General features: G+C 40.9%; 1 protein-coding gene across 2 annotated transcripts in view; it reads left to right on the top strand.

Annotated features, from left to right (window-relative positions):
• The window catches only part of csmd2 (CUB and Sushi multiple domains 2), a 261,451-nt gene that overhangs the window by 167,026 nt on the left and 77,807 nt on the right, over positions 1–16,618 (top strand). For both annotated transcript variants that reach the window (XM_040021190.1, XM_040021191.1), the window contains 7 exons: positions 413–539; positions 8,579–8,781; positions 8,974–9,165; positions 10,614–10,752; positions 10,971–11,158; positions 14,787–14,981; positions 15,745–15,861. In XM_040021190.1, the coding sequence (XP_039877124.1) occupies positions 413–539; positions 8,579–8,781; positions 8,974–9,165; positions 10,614–10,752; positions 10,971–11,158; positions 14,787–14,981; positions 15,745–15,861 (1,161 nt within the window). The remainder of the gene's footprint in view (positions 1–412; positions 540–8,578; positions 8,782–8,973; positions 9,166–10,613; positions 10,753–10,970; positions 11,159–14,786; positions 14,982–15,744; positions 15,862–16,618) is intronic.

The raw sequence follows: 16,618 nt of genomic DNA, 5'->3' as shown, positions 1-16,618 counted from the left end.
GCGCACCTATACTTTCGTTTGACACTCTTCACACTTCCTTAAAAGTGGCAGTGAACTGGAGTCTGATGAATTGAATATTGTGCTGTTCAGTCAACAATTCCATCAGCTTTCAAAGATGAGATCACGGTTAAGATGGTGAATTGCCTTTGCTGAGCCAAAGAGACACAGAGTGTATTGAGTTGGCCGCTCTCCCTCCTATCATTCAAATTTCAAACTACATGATGGAGTCTGTCACATTGGAGGATTTGACTGCTATGTCAATAATTAATAATGATGAGAGGGAAGCGATGAGCTGTACTTTACTGGAAGTGCGGTAATGCAACTTTTGGTCTGTTAAGTATGCTAACCTTTGTTGTAGCAATCATTATTAACTTCTTTTATTCCCCCTCGCTGCTTTCACTCTACTTTTCAGCCGAGTGTGGGGGCACCATCAAAGACGAGCCTTCCGGTCGTATCCTCTCTCCGGGCTACCCGGCACCATACGAGCACAACCTGCACTGCATGTGGACCATCGAGGCAGCCCCAGGAAGCACTATAAGGTCTGAACAACAGTCCTTGGTTTCTTTTTTTTAATTTTTATTTTTGCTCTCCGTCTAGTTTTCTGATTACATTGTTTTTTACAGGCTTTTGTTCAATCTACCACCTTTCAATATACTTCCAATTTAGCCCAGCCCCCTTTTGCAGTGGTATTCATCACTTTCACAGGCTGCTGTGTAATCAATCTTCAGTGAGCTACTGTTGGCCAACAGCTGAGTTACAACTGGTTGAAAGGAAATGCGTCCTCTGAGTCTAAAGATGTCAGACTACAAAAAAAAAGAAAGTCAAGCGCTCTGAGTTTTTGAGAGATCTTGCAGGTTGTATTGGTTTTGATACATTCCTTGTTTGATACTTTTGCACTTTTGCTCAATAGAAACTTAAGTTTATATTCAGTATTTTCATCGTTTCACCCCCTGGTGTTGTCAGTCTGTTAATGAAACTATTTGCTCTTCTTTACCTCGCCTCACCTCGTCTTACCTCCATAATTCAATACGTAGCCATTACTCTTGCCCTTGGAGGAAGGAAAAACACCTTCAGGCTTCTGTGTGTTTGTTTAATCACTCAATTTGTGTTCTTATAAATGTAAGATTGCGCAAGAGTTTACTGAGTTCTTTTGAGCCTGCAGTGTCACAACAAAACATTTTACACATGATGAAGTCATTAGGATGTTAAAGCCATGGTCATGGTAAAAAGAAAGTGCATTTTCTATAAATTCTAAGGTTTTATATCTCAGGGTAAAAAAATAATCTGGTCCTTGCCAAGTCTTAAAATTGTATATACACACATATATATGTGTGTGTGTGTGTGTGTGTGTGTGTGTGTGTGTGTGTGTATTATATACATACATACAATGGTATAGATATATAGAATGGTATAGAAATTCATCATTTATTCAGAATAGCACTGGATAACTGGATCAGTGTGCTGTGATGGAGCATCAATTAAATCTGATAAAATAATCGTGTAAGCCTCATGGCACAGTGTACTTCAGCCTTTGGGAGAATCCCCTAAATCCATAGGTACACAATAAAAAGGTTCAAGTGGGAGATCTATGATCTCTTATCACTAATTGGATAAACTTCCACCACAAGATCTCATACTAATCCTAATAATGTATATCATGCCTAATGCATCTTTATATATGCACTACACTGTTATTTGATGTGTGCCTCTGTATTCCAGTATACTTGAACTGAAATAAATCATAACTGATGAGGAGTAATATCTAGTCACAAATATAGACAACAACACTCACCCAAACACAACAGCAGAGGTTTTGCCATAGTGTTAATCCTTATAATGCATCACTTTTAATCATGCCACTCTTCCTTGTTTCAGGACTTCTGTGTTTTTGTTTGGTTAGTGTCTGATTCATATCTATTTTCCATCCCAAACAATGCAAACATGTCTTTAAAAAGACATGTTCGGCATGTCGTCATCGTAGATTTGTGTATGCGTGAATGCCGCTGCATATCTTGAACATCTGACATTCCCAGGTCCCTCATGATTGCTAGTTTAGGTTCATTAGTGTCGTCCCTTCCTCTGGCTCCCTGGCATTCCTCTAGAAGGTATGCTCCGGCTCATGTCTTTGATCCTACGCATGAAATTCATTATTGAGAGGAATTTGCAATGCATTAGCCCAGGGATTCCTTGTGTATCATGTGGTGTAGCTGAAGGTAGCACACTAATCAAACTGTACTGAGTATGTGTGAGAGACCAGAAGTTGTGCTGAGTGACCGCTTACATATATACAGCCTAGAGACAGGGTTACCTGGGGACATTGATGGAATTAAAATATAGGCAGGAGGCAAAGAGTGGATTATAGGCATGAAGAGATAATAACAAGATCAAATGAACTGCGACGATAAGGGAGGCAATGAGCCATTTTACTGAGGTAACATTCAGTGGTTACTGCTGCAGACCACATAGTAAACTTAACAACGAAGCTGTAAATGTTCATCTTAAACACAGTGTTCAGTAAGAAAACATATACTCTAATTTGGTCACTTATAAGATGATTGGATTTATGATATTGAACTTTGTTTTAACTGTTCGCAATGCATCAGTGCTATAATTGGAATAAAGGATAAATCTGAGAAGAAAATAAATGTGGTCAGCCTCATCCCCCTGCATCAAATATTGCAGTTCTGTCAATTCAATTCAGTTGAATTCAGTCTTATTTACATTTACATCAAATCACAACAACGGTCACCTCTAGGCACTTTGTATTATAAGGTAAAGACCCTACAATAATACAGAAAAAAAAAACAATCAGGCAAGCTGCTATGAGCAAGCATTTGGTGACAGTGGGGAGGAAAAACTCCCTTTTAATGGGAAGAATCTTCCGACATACTCAGACTCGGAGAAGGGCAGCCATCTGTCGTTTCCAGTTGGGGTGATGGGAGGAAGACAGGACAAAAGATATGTTGTGGAGATTAGTAACAACTCTTGATTAAATGCAGAGTGGTGTATACACACAAAGAGTGAAAAGTGGTGAAAAAAGAAGAAACAGTCAATCATGGCAAACCCCCAGCAGTCGATGCCTATTGCAACATAACTAAGGGAAGGTTCAGTCTCACCTGATCCAGCCCTAACTATAAGCTTTATCAAAAAGGAAAGTTTGAAGCCTAATCTTAAAAGTAGGGGTGTCCTAACCTTTACACAGAAGAGGGTCTGAAAGGTCTGTCTCCTACTTTTAAATACCCGAGGAACCACAAGCAAGCCTGCAGTCTTAGAGCAAAGTGCTCTGTTGGGGTGACATGGTACTATTGGGCCTGATTTCACAACATGTATGTGAGAAGAAGGATTTGGCGTCAGTGATAACACAAGCTATTATTTGGTGTTGGTGCACCAACCTCTGCACTGCTGGAGACAAAAAGATAAGTCTTCTTATTCAATAATGCTCTTTCACAGTGTAACCATGACACTTATCCACTTTACAAGCATCCAGATGTGAGTTTAGAGTGACAAACCTGTCTCACCATTACCATAAACTCACCACATCAAGGCATCAATACCAAAGGACACTTTGCGCTTGTCTATAAGATGCCAGAACGATGACGAAATGGGAATGATAACAGGCTGGGTACCATGAGGTGGGGGTTTTTTTTTTTGGGGGGGGGGTCTTCAGCCTCTGCTTTTATCTCAGTGATTCATTTTCCAATTTCTTTCACACCTTTTCCTGCCTAACAATAATTGCAACCTTACTTTCTTCTGCATGATAACACTGCTTACATGCTATTACATCATGTGCCTCACAGTAAATGAACTGGACAAAGATCGCGTGACCGCAGAGTTTTTCAGGTGTCCAGCCGGCGAAGAGATGCCGACCGCACTGTCTCGTTTGTTCCGTCTTTTTTAAAGCCTGCTGTATAAATGCGTCTCCATCCTGATGAATGATCCCACAGGGACAGTCCCACAGAGGCCACATTTACACTTATTGATGAGGTTAGCTTTCACTGTGACATTTGCTTTATACACACGCTCTCAATTAGTTTTAAAAAAGAGTTGCAGGAGTGTGTTCGCTCTACATCTCTTTTCTTTGTCATTCCCTTCACACCACACATATCCATACACATCCGCACATACTTACTTATTTATCATCTTCATGCACGCATGCACCTACTCTGAAGACTCCCCACAGGACTTTTGATTGCAGCTAGACTGTTTTGTATTCATATGAGAGATTCTCGACACTCTCTATTTCTATCATATGAATACAAAATAGTTAAGGAAGAATCAAAAGAGACCTAAGAAATCTCTTCCGTCCTTCTCTTCTCCATCTCGTCTCCTCGCGGCGATTCCTCTGACACTTGATTGAACCATTTTATCTTGCTAAGAGGGGACTGAGTGTAAAAGGAGACCCCTCACCGTAAACTTCAAAACATGGTTCCCTGTGATTCCACAAAACGTTAACTGCACGCAGAGATCCAAATTTCCTTTTCCTTAGCGAGATAAACTGTAATACCCACTTTTCTCAATATGTTGTTTCATTCATCTTTCTTGTACCTCACTCCCACCCCAACCCCCGCAAAGTACTTGAGTTAAGTGGGGAGGCTTGCTTCCTAGTTGGAAAGTAACATTTGTCTTCCTGGTCCTGGTCCCTCTGAAAAAAAAAATAATCAGGGAATAGTCAAAGAAAAATGCCTGCCAGGAGGATTGGTTCTTTAAAAGACGAGTACATTCTCAATGGTCTTGCACGTGTTCTTCTGAGAGCTCTAATGTCAGCATGTGTTCTTACAATCGTCCTGCAGGACTCTTACTCTCCTTCTGTATTCTAGATGTCACTCTCTTCGCATCCCTCACATGTGAGTGTTCATTCCCGACTCAGAAAAAAAGAGGCGGTATTCAGATGCTCTATAAAGGAAACCAGTTATCCCGACATGCACCCCAACGTCCATCCTATCAATTCAACTGCTCATCCTTATATCCAGAGCTTCCTTTGCTTGCCATCAACTTCTTATTCTCCTGCTAGTATTCTCTTCTTCCAGCAACCCAGCAATGATTAACATTGATCGTGTGTTTGCTCCTTGTTTCATTACGCCTCTGTCTTTCCACACACCATTCCTTCTTTTATTTAATACACACATCTGGAAATCGAACACAATGCTATTAAACAGCTTGGTTGACTTAAGGCATGAGATTCTTCTACACGTGAGTCGGTCCAACACGTGACTTGTTCTTGATTCTGACATTCTGGATTAGGCAAATCCCCCACTCCCAAAAAAACCATTATGCTCAAGCACAAAATCAATATTGTCTCAGTACACACACACAAGAGCACACATTTATATGTATAAACAAGAAGGCAGATGCCCATACATATATTTGGGGAAAAAAATTTTTTTTTTTGGTTTTATTCATTTATTCAATCTGGCAAATTCAGTGAAACATTTCAGCATCTCCTGTCTAAAGTATGGGGAGGTGGAGCGTAAGTGGATCATAGTACCTGAGGGTTTCATAACAGCATTTGCATAACAAGCATCTAACTGCCAGAGGCACGTACATGACCAGGATGGAGACCTTTGAACACAGTCTTTGTTTGCTTAAAGTGAAGGGAATAGTCAGCATGTGGAATATTAGCAGAGCAACACTCGAACTACTACAAATATAATGACGCTTGGGGTCATGTGAGAAATGCTTCAGTAGATCATCGCAATTGTGGCATGTGCAAAAGGTTTGCTTACTTACACCTGTGAGCTGTCAAGGAGAGTCGCTTTCTTGTGCTGCTGCACTTCAGAGTCAATTGTCCTGCTCAAGTGCTCTTCAGCAGGAGTTGATTTAAAAAAAAAAGGTCACACTTACACCCACGTTTTGATCCAAACCACTGAAAGTTTGAGATCTGTTTCACCAGACTTTTGTTTGCAGTGGCAGCAGCCTAAAGAGGTCTTTTTTTTTCTTCTTTCTTTTTTTGTTTAGCGTTAATAAAAATGTAAAGGTTTGACTCTAACAGAAACAGAAAAAATGTAAAGATGTCTCATCTATGCATTTGTAAGATTAGCATTTTAGCAACAGAGAGATTAGCAAGGAAATGAATACCATGAGAAGGAACGATATTTATTCCAGTTTCTTATCACAGGAAAGCTTGTGTTGTGAATGTGATGCCATACCAATATTTATTCATGTGTGGTGCTAAGCCCAAAAGTTCTGATGAAGGTCACAAACAAAAAGAAGCTCATAACTAGGATTTGCCAGTGAAAAATCCTTGTGCAACTTTACTTTTCACTATTCAGCATCGAGGCATATTATGATCCTTTAGCAGATTCTGAGAAAAATCTCAGAAATTCTAAAGTTTATAACTTTAGTGATAGATTAGAGTGGTACATTTAGGAAAAGAAACTCAGAATTTTCTAAGAGCCATGCCAACAATAAGTGTTTTTACCATTAGCAGACAGTGGTGTAAAAATAAGTGACATGTGCATCAGGATTTATAGCATTTTAATCCGAGAGTATTATATCACATTACTCACAAAGGCTCCAGTGCGCCTGATAAATGTAGCAGGTTTACGTCCGTGTGTTCGTATCTGTGTAAAAAGCATCAAAGCTTATGTAAGACTATGTAATGCTGCGTGTCCTTTAAAATAGCTATCGGTGTTCATTTATGTGAGTATTTACTGGTCCGCCTGTCTGCACATGTTTGTTTTATGTGCACTTCTTTCACAAGCATTGCGACAGCACTTGTCAAGTAGGTTACGTACAGTATCCACACACACACACACAGACACACACGGCACATTGTGCGGGTAGCCTCTGGCTGCTGCTCACACATCAGACAGTATGGGAATCGGAGTCTGACACCAATTATGCAGAAACGGTGGGAACTTGTTGCTAAACCCGACATATCAGTGGGTTGCTGTTTCTCCTCTGCATCATCTATACCTCAAGGCTCTGTGTGGGTCTGTGTGTAAAGCCATGAGAATAGTAAAAGCACATGAAGTACCATGATCCCCAGCATTCACAGGATACTGGGAAACAGATTACCATTCAAGTCACAGATTTTTTTTTTCTTTAAAAAGTGAGCACTGGTAAAATTTATAGAAATTTAAAGCTCGCGTAAGATTCTTCACAAAACAGAAATAGAAATATACACAGCTCTACAAATTGTTTTCTTTAAAACAAATGAACTTAAGTGCAGCATAAGCATTATATTCCAATAACTTTAACTTCAGAATGCAGCTGTTTGCTTTGCATTAATGCTATAATTATTGAAACATGAGGGGAAGTGTCAGGAATTTGCCTCGGTCCAAAATGTTTGTTAGAGAATTAGCATAAAGTTGTTTTTTTCTGGTGGATTTTCAAGTTAATTTCCCGCTAAAGTTTTGCAGCACCATTTAGTTTTTTCTGATATTTTTGCACCAATACAAAATCCACACACAAACAAACACAAACAGCACATGTGCGGGTAGCCTCTGGCCTGTGCACATCCGAGCTCTTATTGAAGGTGTATCGGTGAATTTGTATAAGTAGTGCGCTTGAAGCAACATTAGAGACTGTGTTTCTATTGCTGCAGCACATTAGAAGACAAATAAACTGTGCGATAAATGCTTTTATTCTGTGTCAGCACAACAGTTTAGCACATCCTCATTACTTTATAGTCACCTATTTTGAAGGCTTGCCAGACAGCAGTGCGTTTCAGAGAGAGAGAAGAAAAAATCAAAGCAACAATTTAAATGATCATAAATACACGTTTGAGTCTCTCTTGCAGGGTAAAGCTGCAAAGTCAACAAATGCCATCTGATCTAGCTTGCACTACTTTGTGCCCTTTTACTCCTCCACAGCTTGTCCAAAATCTAACGTACACGCAGTCACTGCAAACTATGCGTCATTATGAATCACGGCACAGTCGAGGCTACCGCGCTTACAAACAGGCACACACGTACCGCACGCTATAGTGCTTTTCACATCCATCGGACCACCAGCTGGCTGACAGCTGTCTAAGCCAAAGTGAAGGGTAGATATTTTGACAGCATCATCTTTCTGATGTCTAGACTGAAACTATTAAATGCTGTGGCAGATGTATCTGTTTGACTGACATTGTGGAACATCCCTTGAATGCTCTGGATCCGGCGTCGGTGATTCACTTTAAAAAGTTATTTGTTTCCCTCGTTTACACTTGACCTTAACTGTGTTTTTGTCTTTCCTCTATTGTCATTGCCTCCTTTAATCACATTACCTGTTGTAATTTGATTCTTTAACATATACGGTTTGAGGTAATCCGTTTATTTCTCCTGGTCGTCTTCAGACGCATCATTGCATTTTAGAAAATGCGGACGTTATACCTGTTGCTTTATCATAGGGGTAATTTTTTCTTAATATGTATTGAAAAACAATTGCAGTCCTTTCTTGTCTTCCCTCCATCAGAAGGACATGTGGGTTGTAACATATAAGGGTTTTCTTCTTCTTTTTTTCAGAGGTGTTTTGTGTATTTTTTTGTCTGAGGTTGCTTTCCATTAATTTCATCACAAAGACTCATCCATCAACTGTCAGTGCCTCTGAAGTCTGTTTTTTTTGTTTGTTTGTTTTTTGGGTTTTTGTTTTTCAGTCTTCATTTCCTGGTTTTCCACACGGAAGAGGTCCATGATGTGCTTCGGATCTGGGATGGGCCCCAGGATGGAGGTGTCCTGCTGAGGGAGCTAAGTGGCTCAGTGCTGCCCCAAGACGTCCACAGCACCTTTAACACTATCAACCTGCAGTTCACCACAGACTTCTTCACCAGCAAACAAGGCTTCGCTCTTCAGTTTTCTGGTGAGAGAGAGAGCGAGAGGGGGGAAGGATGATAGGAAGTGATGGGAATGTTAAATGAACATGACTGGGTGGGACCAGTTTCAGCTCTCACACATTTCACTGCAGGAGATGACAATAATACCCTCTTTTCATCTTCTAATCGTGCGCCATTAAATGCTCTTTCACTCACTGAGCCTTTCTTTGCTCCTTCAGTGTCTACTGCAACCTCCTGCAATGACCCAGGCATGCCTACTAATGGGACCCGCGGTGGCGACAGCAGGGAACCCGGAGACCATGTGGTGTTCCAGTGTGATCCGGGTTACATCCTGCAGGGGGCCAACAGGATCACCTGCACTGAAATCAATGGTCGCTTCTTCTGGCAGCCAGACCCTCCTACATGCACAGGTACTCTACAACATAACCCCATCTGTATTACGAAAGCCTGTATGGATGAGGATCACAGCTTTACTACTGCTGTGCAAGTGCTAAGACTGAGGCTCCTCGTATTTTATTATAGTCGTATTATTTCCTGCCGCCTGCCTAATACAGTCTACTGTATATCTCCTCTTACTGGCCTGACTTTTGTGGAACAGGTAGAGAATACAGATTCCTAACTCGATTACTTAACAGACTCCTTAAGTGAATCTTAAGTGGCAAACCTGATTGCCATGTTCCCTCGACATTTACTGAAGTCACTGCGGCAGACAGAGAGATCTGATTATCCTGTTCCTCAATAACAACACAGACCTCTCAGTCAGACCTACACTCTTTGTACAGTCTTTGTGTTAATATATTATCGCACGTGGTTCTCTGCTAAACAGTGTGAAGTCATTAACAATGGCAATTAAGAGCTTGTGATTAGCTGCCTTATTTAATTAGCACTTAGCTTAATTAGATCATTTTTGGCGAACAATCGGACACTTCTGACACAGGTGAGAATGAGGTAAGAGAACATCTGTGTGCATTAGCTAGGTTTCAGTTAGATCAATCAACTGCTGCTCCAACGTCCTGTGGGGAAGCTGCACAGCACATAGAGTACGAGCTGAGGTTCTTACAACTATGTAGCTGTGTTGTTTTAGGGCAATTTTTGACCACTAAGTTTTTCGTTTGTTTTTCAAATTGATTTTCATTATAAGTTGTCACTTCGCTTGTGCAATACATTAGAAAAATAAAAATTTAAAGGTAGCAGTTTGTCAGATTCCAAAGCGTAGGGACACTTGGTGATCAAACACAATCCCAACACTCACTGATAAGTATTTATTTTGAGAACAACAAACTCTTTTTGGCTATAATCAGCCATCAGCACAATCGCAGGGAAAAAAACATTATATAGATCCAGGCTATCAAAGTCCAAAAGGCTTAAAGAAGATTTACTGTTGAGTTGTTTCCTGCAGGCTATTTTAACTACTTAATAGGACTTCTTATTCATCCTTCTTCCAGCTTAAACATTGCATATTTTCCTCACTTATATAAACTCTTTTTGTTTGGCAGCATCATGTAGTTGTAATCTATATATAGTTTATTTGAGGTTCACTTGCAGTATACACCATACAATTGTGTGTCCTCTGGTTTGATCATATTTGCTGTTTATTTATTTTTAACTGGGATGATGGAGGCTCATACTAGAAATGTGTTGGTCTTACCCAACAATAAATGCTAAGAAGAACACTTATCAGTGAGTTCTCAAACAAAATGAAACACACATCTATGCAATGAAAAATAAAAGATTCCAGCATCTTAAGATAAACTGAGATCAGCTCTGTTGTTTGATAGCAGTTCAGTTGCTGTCCAGATGCCACTGCTGTTTGCTCCTCGACTGCAGTGAACTGTAATAGATTTCTTCCTTGTCATAGCTCCATGTGGCGGGAACCTGACAGGTCCTAGTGGGCTGATTCTGTCTCCAGACTATCCTGAACCGTATCCTCACGGACGAGAGTGTGACTGGACAGTTACTGTCACACAGGACTATGTCATCTCTCTGACCTTCAACCAGTAAGCATTCAGTAGAAAAGAAAAAGGAAAAAATGTCAACGCATATGTTTTGACTTTTCAACAGAGGGGGGGATTTATGCTTCAGTTGATCTTTTAACCTTTTCCACTTTTCACATTTTATTTTCAAAGTCATCCTAGTAAAGCTATGTTACCTTACTCGCAGCCTATCTAAGCAGCAGTTATGTGATTATATTTTTAATGTTATTCTCTTTAACCAGGTTCAGCTTGGAGCCAAGTTATGACTTCTTGCACATCTATGATGGACCGGACTCCCTCAGCCCCTTGTTGGGTAGCTTTTATGGCACAGATGTTCCCGATCGCATTGAGAGCAGCTCCAACACGCTCTTCTTGGCTTTCCGCAGCGACGCCTCTCTCAGCAGCAATGGATTTGTGCTGCAGTACACAGGTACATGTCTTTTCTTAAAGCAATGCAGTATTTGGTTAATTGGATAAAAAACAGTGACGCTGGGAGAAAGAGTTTTTTGTCTTTTTTGCATTTCCATTAGAATTAAAGTGTTCATTTTGGCTTCTTTTTTTTTTTCCACATCCAGCATCTTATAATTGTGAACAAAACAGCAGATTTCAAGAAGGTTGCGCAGCTTTATCCCCCGAACAGTTCACATTTTAAAATTCTTCCTCTGGCACAGAGAGAGTGCATTTACCCTCTGCTGCTTATCGACCTTGCAGATTGTTTCTTTTTAACTTTCCCTTCAGTGTAGTCCAGAGCGGATACGATTACCAGTGTGAAAACATTCTCCAGTGAAAGAATGGGTTGTCTGCGCTGCAGCATCCTGATCGCAACCTCCCTGTTTCTGCTATGGCCTGATTGGGTGTCATTATTAACGTGCGCCTCCTAGCAGGAATTCTGAAAACAAACAACTGTTGGCTCGTGATCAGTGCAGCTGCACTAAGGGCCTCTGATAGATTGGAGCAAACAGCATTTTGTTGTCTCATGTCTAAGCACGGTTGACCGCAGCACATTGTTCAGGGGACCCAAATGTATCTGTACACGAGTGGTCACAGAGGGCCACTTGGTTTAAGGATTGTGTTGCACATCTGTTTGTTCTGCATTTTTGTTTCAGCCTTGTAGCGGACTACCTCACTTCCTAGCAAATACACAGATGCTGAGGAAGCTGTAAATTAGACACAGCATCTATGTTAGGGGCTTTGCTTGAGAGAGCAGTGTTAAATCTTCCTAAGTCTCCCTACCTCAATTAGAGTTGTTTAAGGTATCAGACACTTAACCAATTCCACATTGACCCCAAAGCTTCCCGTTTCTTGGCTCGCGCTCAGATAGGATTTGATGTACAAGCAGTCGACTGATTTGAGAACTCTACCTGTTTATGCGCCGCAGCCCTCCAACTCATTGGCAAACTGTCCCTAAATGAAGTGAGAAACAATGTTTCGGCAAGACAGCGTTACAGACTCTACCCCTTAACTCACTCCCAGCAACATTCACTGCAGTGTGTGATATTGTATGGCCAATCTGGTAGAGCAGATGGACCCAGTGTGTGGCTTCGAAAAACTCCCTCACCCCACTTCCAATTCTCCACACTAATGAACCATAACCAAATAATACATAAATTACCTCCTCGGTTTCAGACAAACAACATGGCACAAAAGCGCGTTTGGCTGCGAGTTCGGGTCTGGTTGGTGAGAAGACAGCACGTCGACGAGTTGGCCCGATCCGGCATTTGGTCAACCCGGCCCTGAAAATTGTATTACAGAATGCGCCCGAGGTGCTGTCAGCCTCTTCACTGAGCAGTCTTTATGTCTTTCTGTTTTCTTGTCTCAGGCATCCTTTGATTAGGTCTTTTACGCTTTTCACATTGGCTCTCCAGGGAAATATGTGGACTCAAAGACTTTCCATACCTGAGCCACATTTAAATGACACTCACAAGACACAGACAAGAACATTTACACACAAAAACATGCACATTATTTCTCTAATCCAACACCTTCATCAAATCTTGGGCTCTCTTGCAATTTACCACTAAATGTCTCCTTTAAAAACACAACAATAAAATGGAAAAAACAGACGATGCGTTTCTCACATCTTCACTCACATCTGTAAATCAGGGTCAAGGCTTGTTAAATCAGCTCATTTTATTGGGGTGACCAACCTTCTACAGACCAGCTTGTGCCAAGGGCCAGCCCTTTCCTAATGCCTACTATATCTATCACAGCTCCGCTGTCTCTTTTCATGTCCATCATTTTTATCCTTCAGCCCCAAAAGCTTGGGGTATTTTTGTCGAGGGTGAGGGTAGGGTGTCCTAGCTGACATCTTTCTTATCGTTGAAAGATGTTTTCACCACCAATATATATATATTTCTTTTCATGACATATCAAAACAAGGTTCATGTCTAAATAACCCTTGTTTAGAACAGGTAGTGGCAGTCAGCAGACATACCTGGCCCTAGCACTCTGTGATATCATTAGTTCCCCAACTTTCAGCTTAGAAATTCAACATTTATTTCCTGTGTGTCTAATTTTGTCATCAATGAATTAGAAATTTGATCTAATACACCATGTACTTCAAATCAAATCAAATTCAAATTCAAATTTTATTTGTCACATACACAGTCATACACAGTACGATATGCAGTGAAATGCTTATACAACTGCTCGTGACCTAAAGATAAAAGAAAAGGCTATGCATAAGATGGGAAATAAATATGAAAATTAAAAAGGGTAAATTTAACTAGGAAGGAATAAAATAAAATATAAAAATTTATATATTAAAATAAGTTAAAAATGAAATAACTGTACAACAAAATACACAATACACAGTATAGAAATATATAAGAATGTATGAATAAATACAAATATATATATATATACACAATAAAAGCAGCTGTACAAGTATTAAATGGAAATGAAGAAACTTTTTTAAAGTACTTGGTGTACAATGTGAAATATAAATCTTTAAGTGCAAGATGATATAAGGAGGCCAACAATTCTTAAACTATAAAGGTGTCATGCTTTGATTATTTTCAGTGAAGCAATAAAATACAAGAAGAATGTTACATTTTTTGTCAGCTCTGGGACTCATTTTAATGTGGGTTAGTCTTTTTTTGTTGACCTCCCAGTGAACCTTTTTTAAGAAATGCTTCTGCTATATGAACATTGTTACAGTGTTCCCTGTTTAAAGTTTGCACTCAGCTAGCTCCTGTTGACGCAGCTCAGGTTCTTGAACATATATTCTGTCAGACACTCAAGTGTCAGTTGAAATTTCCCTAATGAGAAAACAGTTGACTCACCTTCCTACGCTGGGTGTAAGTCATCAAATATTAAAGTTTGCTGGGAAAGTGGACTGGGTTTCAAGATTGAATTAAATTGCTTTGGGCATTTTTCCCCCCGTGTTTATTTTAGCAGTAAAGGTGTGAAGTGTGACAAATTGACAGGCCTCCACTCACGTGTACATTTTCCACCTGAGAACAATGCGATGGTAAATTGAGCAAGACATCTTTCTTATGACCTCAGAAGTGATGATTGATGTGTGTGGTCGGTTGCAGGTTTTGTGCAAGTGAAGTTTGGCAGGGTACGAGTGTAGGTGTGTGTGTGTCTTTGACAAAGAAAGCTTGCGTATGTGCATTGTCTTCTCTAGTTGACTGCACAGCGAAGCGTTGGTTGAGAGGCGGTTATGTGCAGTCAGCAGACCTTGGGCCAGAGCCATGCCACTCTCAATCAGCTGCCTGTCTTTCTCCACAGCCATACATACCCCAGCAGCCACAGATGAGAGGCCACCGTCAAGGGCTAGAGAGAAAAGTGGCAGTCAGTCAGTGAGATATATTTACTGACAGAGGAAAGCACAGAGTTGCAGGAAACGGTGGGGCGGGGGTGAAAGCAAACGCAGCCACAAAGGAGGAAGGGAAGTTCGAAATCCAAGTGTATCAGTAACCTTAGGCAGAAAACAGCTTCTGTTCCAGTATCACGGCTACAGCTGGATGCAGGGGAAAAAAAATCCTTTCATGAAATAACAACGCCTGCTCACTTCTGTCACTGATTTTCCACTGCGTTACCTCTCTCTGCAGAGAACCCTAGGGAGTCTTGCTTTGAGCCCGGCCTGGTGCGCAATGGGACACGGGTGGGCACCAATCTCAAGCTGGGCTCCACCGTCACCTACCACTGCGACAGTGGCTACACACTAGAGGGAGACCCAACGCTCACTTGCATCATGGGGGTGGACGGCAAGCCGAGCTGGAACAAACCCAAACCCATCTGCATTGGTAAACACTGACATCTGGAGACGGTTGTTAGGAACACAAACCACATCAGCGCTTATAGATTTGTCACGTGTAAACATGTCTATACAATTAGGCTATTTTTCCCATAGAGCAGTGTCCTACAGGTGTATGTGCAAAGCTGTGTGGGTTTTGCTAACATTAATAGTTGTGCAAGTGCAGCTTTAATTTAAAGAGTGCTGCTTATTTTGCATATATTCTCCTCACGCTCACAGCGGAACGCGCGTCATTCTGACTGCTCTCTGATATTCCCATGACACGACTAGCTCACTAGCTCACCCCCCGGGAGAGCTCGTGAAATATCCTGACACCACAGAATCGTATGGCCCTCACAGTGTGAAGCTTTAGTTGTATGCCAGGTGGAAGACAAGCTCATACCACGCAGATTTTCACACGTGGGGAAACAAGGGTTCAGGGTACAAGCATGTGCTGAGCACTTTTTGGGGGGGTTTAACCAGTAGAAGCAATCCGGGTCTCAGCACGCCCAGGCTAACCCAGACGGACACTTGGAAAACATTGCAATTTCACTGTGACAAACACTGGGGACATCTTCCACTGAAAGCCCAATCAGACAAGAAAAGTAATTTAGGAGTGATGGAACAGAGGGGATGGAAAGGTAGGAGGAGGGGGGAGAGAAATGGAATCTTCCACTTCTGGCTGTAGACCTTCCTGTCATGTTTGCCTTGTCCTTTCCTTTTTTTTTTTTTTGGTCGTCTCTTTTTCATTTCTCATTTATGTCTTTTTGCAGCTCTATGTGGTGGACAGTACACTGGTTCAGAGGGAGTGGTCTTGTCTCCTGGTTACCCCGGTAACTACAGCAGCGCACGAACCTGTTTGTACTCTGTAGTCGTGCCCAAAGATTACGGTAAGCCAAGAAGTGAGAGCGTTCTTTTACACTCTTCCTGGCAGATGTTTTATTGTGTGTTTTTGTGCCGGTGTATAAAGGTGGTTAATTATTGGTGCTTAATTAAGATGCATTTTTTCTGTAATGCCAAAAAATAATAATAATAATAATTCCTTATCGGGCTCAAACAATGCTCAAGTGCCTCACTGAGTTATACATATTTTTCAAGGCTGAAGGCAAGAGAATAAAAAGAAAAACACTTGAGATTTTTTTTTCCATAACTAAATATTTTTAGCCAAAGCTGCACCAGAGAGAGAAAGTTTGTGTCAAACTTGTAAAAGCTCCCATCCTCTTTCAGTTCTTACCAAATGTTTTTTATTTTTAAATCACAGAGTGATTGATAGTCCCTATATTCATCGGTCTCATTGCTACACATACTTTTTTACATCACTGTGGAAGAGCAATTTAATCACCAGCTTATACACTAGTCATATAACACGTCAGTCAGAGGCACGCATCCACCGAAATATAATTAGATCCAGTGTTTCCGAAGTTTTGCAGCTTTTTGGCATTTCCTTCTTAAAGGTCACAGTTTTCTTCCAATATGTGATGCCATACTGTAAGAGCGGGAATTTATTCAGAAAGCAAAGGGTGTCGGAAGAGGAACACAACACAGCACAAGCACGTATATTCAGATTTAAACATGTTTCACTTGCCTGCTCGGGATGCCGCTCCGTTTCACTTTCTATCTCGGGCGCTCTGTCTTGCTCTCCTTTTA

Source organism: Simochromis diagramma, unplaced genomic scaffold (genome assembly GCF_900408965.1).
Source record: "Simochromis diagramma unplaced genomic scaffold, fSimDia1.1 OVJJ01000753.1, whole genome shotgun sequence".
NCBI lineage: Eukaryota > Metazoa > Chordata > Actinopteri > Cichliformes > Cichlidae > Simochromis > Simochromis diagramma.
The sequence above is the reverse complement of the archived record's forward strand: the minus strand, read 5'-3'. Positions and strand labels throughout refer to the sequence as shown.